The sequence below is a fragment of the Nerophis ophidion genome, linkage group LG05, assembly GCF_033978795.1.
Source record: "Nerophis ophidion isolate RoL-2023_Sa linkage group LG05, RoL_Noph_v1.0, whole genome shotgun sequence".
NCBI lineage: Eukaryota > Metazoa > Chordata > Actinopteri > Syngnathiformes > Syngnathidae > Nerophis > Nerophis ophidion.
In genome coordinates this window covers 60,836,716-60,846,635 of record NC_084615.1, presented here as the reverse complement: position 1 = coordinate 60,846,635, position 9,920 = coordinate 60,836,716, and the positions used below count along the sequence as shown (strand labels likewise).

General features: G+C 38.6%; 1 protein-coding gene across 1 annotated transcript; it reads left to right on the top strand.

Annotated features, from left to right (window-relative positions):
- Positions 1 to 329: 329 nt before the first annotated feature.
- zgc:110843 (uncharacterized protein LOC541492 homolog) lies at positions 330 to 8,491 on the top strand. Its single transcript, XM_061901668.1, has 3 exons — positions 330 to 534; positions 3,819 to 4,021; positions 7,922 to 8,491. Exons 1-3 carry the CDS (start codon positions 468 to 470, stop codon positions 8,009 to 8,011), a joined length of 360 nt encoding a protein of 119 aa, XP_061757652.1. The 5' UTR covers positions 330 to 467; the 3' UTR covers positions 8,012 to 8,491.
- The last annotated feature ends 1,429 nt before the right edge of the window (positions 8,492 to 9,920 follow it).

The window sequence follows — 9,920 nt, the reverse complement described above, 5'->3', positions numbered from 1 at the left end:
ATCGAGTGACTTTTTGAGTTGGTAAGCCTTTCCTTAAATAATATCCAAACAGTCATACCGCCGTCACCAAAGACTGTATTTGTCAAGCAAGTTCCCTTCCCTAATCAGCAGGCGATCGCGCAATGTCAAGCAATGTTTTAAATTATCAATACAGCCTTTGGGCTTCATAACACATAACCATACGATGCACACTCGTATATGGATTTAAAATGTGGCAGATATACCAAGTAGCACATCTTTAAGCCTTGTTGTATATGGACATGTTCCAGGTCGTGTTAAAAAAAGCGCCAAAGCGAAACCGGAAGTGATGTGGGGGGCAAAACTGAAGCCGATTCCTTGCTCTCTGTGACGTAGCCGGGACAAGCTCGACGGCAGACAACCTTTGCAGAAAGCGGGACAAGAGTTCACATAATACTGTGCTGCTGACCTTGCCGTTCTGAATACCTAACACGACGTCTGGAGAAACCATGGTGGCCTCAAGCGTATCTGCCATACCACAGTTGGCAACCAGCTCTGGAATGAAGCTGTCAAAAGGTAAAAATGTTCAACTTAGCTAAAAGCATGCTAGCTTGTTTATGTGACGTCGGGTCATTACGTAGTCACGTGGCGTTCGTATGTAACAACCGGATGTAGATCCAAAGCCTAAAGTGATTAACACATCTAAAGTCTGCGTCCTACTTGCAGTGGTGGCTACCGGCCATTTGGCTGTGTTAAAATGCCATGGAACCCTATATAGTTTCTTAAAGGCCTACTGATATGAGATTTTCTTATTCAAACGGGGCTAGCAGGTCCATTCTATGTGTCATACTTGATCATTTCGAGATATTGCCATATTTTTGCTGAAAGGATTTAGTAGAGAACATCAACGATAAAGTTTGCAACTTTTGGTCGCTAATAAAAAAAAGCCATGCCTGTACCGGAAGTTGCAGACGATGACGTCACCCGTGTAAGGGCTCCTCACATCCTCACATTGTTTATAATAGGAGCCTCCAACAAAAAGAACTATTCGGACCGAGAAAACGACAATTGCCCAATTAATTTGAGCGAGGATGAAAGATTCGTGGCTGAGGATATTGATAGGGAAGGACTGGAAAAAAACAATAAATAAATAAAATAATTTAAAAAAAGGCGATTGCATTGTGAGCGATTCAGATGTTTTTAGACGCATTTACTAGGATAATTCTGGAAGACTCCTTATCTGCTTATTGTTTTAATAGTGTTTTAGTGAGATTTTAAAGATTATAAAGACATACCTCGAGGTCGGATGGCTGCGGTGAACACGCAGTGTCTCAGAGAGAAGCCGAGGAGCCAAGCTCACAGCTGCCTTTTTTGACAGCCGCTGCATGACGACGAATAATCCATTGATGTCTCCGGTAAGATATATATCACAATTTCACCATCCAAAAACATGCTGGTTGACGTAGAGAAAACATGTTCGCTTGACTGCTCCGCTTCACAACAAACAAAGAAACACCTGCTGTGTCTCGGTGCTAAAGACAGCTGCAATCCACCGCTTTCCACCAACAGCATTGTTCTTTATAGTCTCCATTATTAAATGAACAAATTGCAAAAGATTCAGCAACACAGATGTCCAAAATACTGTATAATCATGCGGTTAAAGCAGACGACTTTTAGCTGTGTGTGTTGCAGCGCTAATATTTCCTAACGCGTCATCATTTCGCGACATTTTCAACAAGAATCTCGCAGGAAATTTTAAATTGCAATTTAGTACACTAAAAAAGCCGTGTTGGCATATGTTGCAATGTTAATATTTCATCATTGATATATAAACTATCAGACCGCGGGGTCGGTAGTAGTGGGTTTCAGTAGGCCTTTAAGTCGGGGTCCACGTTAATCAATTCATGGTACAGATATATACTATCAACATAATACAGTCATCGCACATGTTAATCATCATAGTATATACATTGAATTATTTACATTATTTACAATCCGGGGGTGGGATGATGAGCTTTGGTTGATATCAGTACATCAGTCATCAACAATTGCATCAATAAACAAATGGACGTTGAAACAGTGTAGGTCTTATTTAGTAGGATATGCACAGCGAGAAGAGAACATAGTGGGTTCAGATAGCATAAGAACAAGTATATACATTAGAAATACATTTGATTATTCACATTAGGTTATTTAAAATCCGGGGAGATGGGATGTGAATGGAGGAGGTTATTAGTAAAGGGTTGAAGTTGCGTGGAGGTGTTGTTTTGAAGGATGATAACGATGCACTTGTACACCTGTTGGGAGTGCATTCCACATTTATGTGGCATAGAAAGAGAATGAGTTAAGACCACTTAATTGTGGCTGGTTTGCTAAGCTTTATGTTTCGGGTGATGGAGTCCCCTATGACAAAAGTGTGGTGCTCGGTGGACTGGTGGGTAGGACTGGCTGAAGGACTAAATCTGTTATGCGTCTCAACCGGTACACTGTACCTTGTAGGCCGCTTAGGGCTGCTACAGGCTGGGCTAGTTAGCTCGCTACAGCTAACGCTAGCAGATGTGTCTGCAACATCTTAAAGTTATGAAACTACACTGCTCTAACTGGCGGACACGGCTCTCTAGCTGAGCCAACCTATCCATGAGTAAGGTGCACAAAGCGAAGGAAGCCATACTCATAGTACTTTCTGTCGCCAAGTGGAGTGCCAGCTGTCTTTGGGAAAGTGGTGATTTAAATATATTATTTTTAAAATATTTTACTTTATATAATTTTATATCTCTTTTATATTTTTTATCAGACTTTTTGTCTGTGTCTGTAAAGATTCCCCTCCTATGATATAACACGCACAACAACAAAAAAATCATTACTGTTGGAGTACAAGCACAATAGTATAGTATAAAAAAACCTCTGCAGACAGACACTTTGTGTTGGTTTTTTCTTGTTTGTGGATTTAAAAAAAAAAAATTGGCCCTGAAGTAATCCGTAAACTTGTATGTGTTGGTACACATTATTTTACAATACCTCATTCAAACTACACTTTAATGAATTTTCATTCAATTTAAAATACAGAATTTGAGTTAACAGAACCAAACTGTGACTCTAAAACCAGGTATGAACCCTAGCGTGACTTACCAGTACTGTTACATCTCTACTAAACACAATTATAAGTACAAACAAACTGACAGTTGTCAGCTGTTAGCATTTATTATTACCTTTCCAATCTAGCTTTTTTTTTAAATCGTAACATTTATCGAGATAGGATATTATGAAAAAAAATTATCATTATACATTTTTTTGCCATGTTGCACAGCCCTAGATTTCACTATTAGAGTCACTAAAGAAAAAGCCCTATATAAATATAATTCCTTTCACTTCTATACAGCTTCAGTGTGACTTATACACCATTTCACATTAAATCCAAAGTTATTCACAACAAATCAGACTGCAGCTATTAATTATTTTATTAATTGAGTCTTTTATGGACTAATTTGTGTGTTGATGTTATAATTTTTTTTATCCCACTCATTAAACACTAACATCAATGCAGGCTGGGAAACGTGAAGCTCTCCAGTTACTTTGGTGCAATGGAGTACTTAGGGATCCTATAGGCCGCTAATTGTGTATATTTTGCTTATCACATGTGTATTGTTATGTATTGATCATTAATTTCCTCCCACATTACAGCAATAGTACTAGTTAGTGTCGTACCTAACATTTGTGTAATGTTGTTATCGTGTCCAAATCATTTGTCATCTCCTTCCCCTGCTTTCTGTCGTGCATTAAGAATCTTGTGTCAATTGTTGTGCATTTTTACATTGTTGGTCTTGACAAAGAACATGTTTGCTTGCTTTGTGTCTCTGCAGAACATTTCATCGTTGCAGTGCCTGTAGCTGTGGTCGCTGCCGTAGGGGGCTTCCTGGTCAGTCGCTACCTGACTGGGCGCAGCTGCAAAAAGGGCATGGTGAACACATGCATCAACAAAGATAGTCCCAAAGTGGTGCACAGCTTCGACATGGAGGACATTGGCACCAAGGCTGTGTATTGCCGCTGCTGGAAGTCAAAGAAGGTCAGCTCGCAACCACAATTTGGATTCTGAGTTATTGTAGTATTGCAAGGACTAAATTCTCCATTATTTAGGGGTTAATTTGGTCGATAAGCAGGTCCTGAGCAATTGAGGCAAAACGGGGTGCACTAGTTGGTGTCGATTCCCTCTCAACATAATATTTAGTCTGAAGCAGAACATGTCAGCTGTGGGAAATTGAGTTGGATGCATATAATGTGTTAGTATGTTGGCATGGAAACATGACCTGAGAACATTCAGAAAGAATATTTCATCCCATGAAGAAAAATATTAGTTAATTTTCTTCAAGACTTCAAAGATGTTGATAGCGACGGACTAAAAAAAAACAACAAGTTAAAAAAAAAACGCGATTGCATTGGGACGGATTCAGATTTTTAAAGGCCTACTGAAATGAGATTTTCTTATCCAAACGGGGATAACAGGTCCATTCTATGTGTCATACTTGATCATTTCGAGATATTGCCATATTTTTTGCTGAAAGGATTTAGTAGAGAACATCCACGATAAAGTTCGCAACTTTAGGTCGCTAATAAAAAAGCTTCGCCTTTACCGGAAGTCGCAGACGATGACGTCACAAGGGTGAGGGCTCCTCACGTCCTCACATTGTTTATGATGGGAGCCTCCAGCAGCAAGAACTATTCGGACCGAGAAAACGACAATTTCCCCAAAAATTTGAGCGAGGATGAAAGATTTGTGGATGATCATATTGATAGCAAAGGACTAGAAAAAAAAAAAATATATATATAAAGTAAAAAAAAAAAAGGGCGATTGCATTGGGACGGATTCAGATGTTTTTAGACACATTTACTAGGATCATTCTGGCAAATCCCTTATCTTTCTATTGTGTTGCTAGTGTTTTGGTGAGTTTAATAGTACCTGATAGCCGGAGGTGTGTGTCCACGGGTGTCTTGACGCCAATGTCTCAGGGAAGTCGACGGCAGCTTTATTAACGGGGCAAGCTCAGCTGATCTCCGGTAAGAAGCGACTTTTTACCACAATTTTCTCACCGAAACCTGCTGGTTGACATTCGGTCGGGATCCATGTTCGCTTGACCGCTGTGATCCATAGGAAAGCTTCACCTCCAGGAATTTTAAACCAGGAATCATCGTGTGTTTGTGTGGCTAAAGGCTAAAGCTTCCCAACTCCATTTTTCTACTTTAACTTCTCCAATATTAATTGAACAAATTGCAAAAGCTTCAGCAACACAGATGTCCAAAATACTGTGTAATTATGCCGTTAAAGCAGACGACTTTTAGCTGTGTGTGTGTGCAGCGCTCATATTTTCTAACAGTTCGTGACGTCATGCATACACGTCATCATTACGCCACGTCTTCAAGAAGAAAATCCCGGGAAATTTAAAATTGCAATTTAGTAAACTAAAAAGGCCGTATTGGCATGTGTTGCAATGTTAATATTTCATCATTGATATATAAACTATCAGACCTAATCGTGGGTAGGAGTGGGTTTCAGAAGCCCTTTAAAAATACATCCTTCCTATAATAAGTCTGTCAACAGCATATATTTATTTTAGTACATTAAACCTGCAGTGTATACATTTTTTCAGTTCTGTAAAAGAGCGGTACCTCGATTTACAAACTTACTTTGTTCTTGAACATGGTCCGTAAACAGAAAAGTTTGTGTAGTGAAGCAAACATTCCCATAAGAATCTATTTAAACATGAATAATTAGTTTGAGTCTTGACAAAATTCCCTATTTTATTTACAAAAAAAAAACCTACACACTTTTAACGGTATATAAACATTATAGTGTCTACATACCGTAAATTCCAGACAATAAGCCGCTACTTTTTTTTTCCTGCGCTTTGAACCCAAATACTTATAAAATGGTACGGCTAATTTATGGATTTTCCTCTTACAATGGCATTCTCTTTGTATTGTTCCAGTTTCACAAGTTACTCCGTAAAATCATCCAAACGTCATCCTGGAGTTATTGAGTCTGTTTAGCTGATCGAAGAGCTAGCTTCTACAGCTGGTGGGTCCATGTCTTCAAAATGCCAGCCCCCCGACGACTTCAAGCGGCATACAAAATTAGTGAATGAATGAAGAATTTCTACGGCAAGACATGGTTCGCACACAGAGGCATATTTGGTGCAATATCAATCAATCAATGTTTACTTATATAGCCCTAAATCACTTGCCTACCCTAAAAGTCCCAAATTGAGCCGTTCTTAAATCGGGGTCATACAACACTGAAGCAACGATGCCTCATGTAACACACCAAGTACTTCGATGACTGAAAGTGTGTGTAACCTTTAAGGAAAAAAGGGCTACACACCCACTGAGAAGATCAAGAGGGAAACATTAAAGAACACAACCATCACAAAAGAAAGTTAGAATTATTGTTTTCAGGGTCAAACGTCATCATTTTGTCGACCTGTATTACCTTTGACGGGCATTGTTTTGTCTAAGAAGTTAAAGTTATCAATCAATCAACAAATAACAATTTATTTATTTAGCCCTTAATCACAAGTGTCTCAAAGGGCTTCACAAACCACGACATCTCTTGATCTGAAGCCACGTTTAACACAGCTATCATTTTCTCGTTTTCCTGTAGCAGCTATATGTACACCCATGTGACGTTACTGACATCTAGTGCAGTGTTTTTCAACCTTTTTTGAGACAAGGCACATTTTTGTCCATTTAAAAATCCGGAGGCACACCACCAGCAGAAAACGTTAAAAAATGAAACTCCACCAGGTCCTCCTTGTGCCTTATTTTGAGTTTGTTGGTGTTTCCCTGTGTGCATTGCTTTAGTTTTTGTCTTGTGCTGTTATTTTGGTGTTTTCCTGTAGCAGTTCTACGCTTCCCTTTGAGCGCTATTCACCGCACCTGCTTTGCGTTAGCAAGCAAGGCTATTGAAGTTGTTGCTATTCTCCTTTGTGGGGACATTGTTGATTGCCATGTCATGCACGGATGTACTTTGTGGACGCTGTCCGTCTCTGCTCCACACGTTGCAAGTTTTTGCTGTCGTCCAGCATTCTGCTTCTCTTTACTTTGTAACCAGATCAGTTTTACTGTCATTTTACATAGCCATCCCTATGCTTTATTGCCATTTCCTTTTGTTCATTTTTGGCTTAAGAGATACATACCTTTTTTTACCTGCACGCTGTGGTCTGCATACTGGGATCACAGTTCTACAGCCCAGTTCTACACAGCACGGACATTAAGGAACGGCACAGTATTTACAGATTATAATTATTCATTTGCAAAAAAAAAATTTTTGGGGAGCAATTAGGTAAAGTTGCATCATTTCCCACGGCACACCAGACAATATCTAATGGCACACTGGTTGAAAAACACTGATCTAGTGGACTAATCACTATTGTGGGGATCTTTTATCAGCTATACTCCTTTAAGGGAAAAAAAGACTGTCTGCTGATCGTATACAATGGCAAAAATCTAACAAATGAGATTGGTCAAAGAAATTCCTTGGTTGAAGACATAGTTGTAAAAACAACAATAATAAAAGAGGCACAGCCCTCATGTTAAAGGACATGTAGAGGTAGCTAAAGCTACGGGATGCTGACGACTCATGATACTTCAAACGCACTGACCACCCGTTAAGTTTATTTGTGTTATCCAGGTTGACAAGTGGACATGAGGACCAATCAACTCACAATCAAAATACAATCTAAAATATATAAGGAAATTAAATCATGTGTAAAACATGGTTGCCTACAGACACAACTTCAATTTAAAGAATTGTTTTGTTTGAGCACTCAATTGATAATACAGAGGAATTGATGATACATGGTCAAAATCTTGGGAAAATGTTCATCAAACCGAATCCTATGGAATGTGGGGCCGTACAAAACCCGAGGTTCCACCTTATCTGTCCTAATCTTTGTTTTCCTTCTCCTTGCAGTTCCCGTACTGCGACGGTGCCCACAGCAAACACAACGAGGAAACCGGGGACAACGTAGGACCCCTTATCATTAAGAAGAAGGATGCCTGAGCCAACCAATCACAGCTTCCCTGTAGTGTGTTCACGCATGGCCACGCCGCCTATTGGAGCTTTACTACAGGTGTTGTGTTGCAAATCCCAGGCCTCAATAGCATCTGCTGCTACTTGTACACTAAGTGACATCAAGGAGATGTTTGACTTCAAGATTGCTAGCAGCAAAGACAAAAAGTGTGTATCCTCTAAAAATGGTTTGCGTGTACTGTCTTTCACTGAGTGTGCAGCAGGTGGTTAAAATGATCTTTCTAACTTAAACTCTAGCCTTAAATGAAATAAAAACACACTATCCTTATGAATGTTGAGAGATTATTGTGCGGCAAAAGCTAGATGTTTCTCCTAAATCATGTTTGTGAACTGCTGGGAAGTCTGCTTACAAATGTTTTGTTGGGTTTTTTTCTTTAGGTGTTCTATTTGCAAAGTGGGATATGATTCTTCTGTATGATGTATATAAACTTTTTTTGCTCTGCAACTTGATGATCACGTCTTATATATTTGTGTGTGTGTGTGTGTGTGTGTGTGGCCGCCTTCTGCAGTGTCCACCCCCATTAGCACGCAGTGGCCATTTTAAGACGCGTCAGTGTGTGCGGTGACCGCTAGAAGACGCTGTGTTTACACCAGCAGTCGTGTCCAGATCGTGCACGCGAGTGCTAGTGGGGGCCCCTGCTGCTACGGTGACACGCGCACGCGCGCGAGCATGGGCGCGTGCGCGTCGTATGTGGCTGCGTGCCAGATGCAAGCAGGACTCTCACAAGAGGTGGACTGGACTCTGCGTCCTGTGAGGAGTCACCTGGAAGCGGCCGTGTTTCATGCTCATTAGCGCCCATTATGTGTTCAACTTGTTATTGTCATCACCTCACAGGAAAACAACATACAAAACAATTTGTAGTCAAATTTTGAAGAACGTGAAACATTAATTACACTGCTAAAACATGGATATAGTACTGACATTAGTTAGTACAAAGTACTTCAGTTTACACACACATAATGATAATGAAAAAAAAACATTTAGACTACGGTAATTGTTTAGTAATAAAGTCTTATACATTTACCTATTATAAAGTTTATTGAAATATTTATCCTGTTGTCATCAATTTATGTTATTTCTACTTTTGCTTTTGTTTACTCTTCAAATATATCGAATATACTCTACTCCTTTATTTATTTAATAGTTATGACTATCTACAAGATTTTATTAACGTGTAACATATCTTTAACATGTTTATTTATATATTAAAACATGAGTAAACGTAGAACAATCAGTAATTGTTGTGACCAGAATAGATAAATGTGTAATAAATGACAATACTTTATCAAATTGCATGATGAATTCAGGATAATTTATGACTCTGGGCTTTTCACTGTTTAATGAAACGGTTTACAATTATATATATATATATATATATATATATATATATATATATATATATATATATATATATATATATATATATATAAATGTGTGTGTAAGTATGCAGTGTATATCTGTTAATATGTATTATGGTGACGCTTAAAGGCACAGGAAGTCAACAAACTTTAATGAAATGAATGAAGGGTAGGATAAAAAAAAACCTCTTCTTTGTAGTTCTTTTTGGACACTTGGCAGTGTGCTCGTGAGAACATGTGTTCTTTTGTTGTTCATATTGCAAACAAAACTATTGTGTTTATATGTGTTAGTATTCATCTACTACAGGGGTGTCCAAACTTTTTCCAGTGAGCGCAGCAATATATTTTGTACATTTAAGATGCGAAAAGCAATCCAATTTAGGTCAATATATGCTAATATATTTCAACAAAATATACAGGTAACACATCAAATTAATGTACCCATACTATTTAAAAATGTATCTAATATATTATTTATTTAAATGTAATTGTAAAAAAAAACAATGGCCACCAGGTCATA

Coding starts and splice junctions, on each gene's coding strand:
- zgc:110843 (XM_061901668.1), top strand. CDS start 468: ATGGTGGCCTCAAGCGTATCTGCCATACCACAGTTGGCAACCAGCTCT. Junction 535..3,818: donor TGGAATGAAGCTGTCAAAAG/GTAAAAATGTTC, acceptor GTGTCTCTGCAG/AACATTTCATCGTTGCAGTG. Junction 4,022..7,921: donor GCTGCTGGAAGTCAAAGAAG/GTCAGCTCGCAA, acceptor TTCTCCTTGCAG/TTCCCGTACTGCGACGGTGC.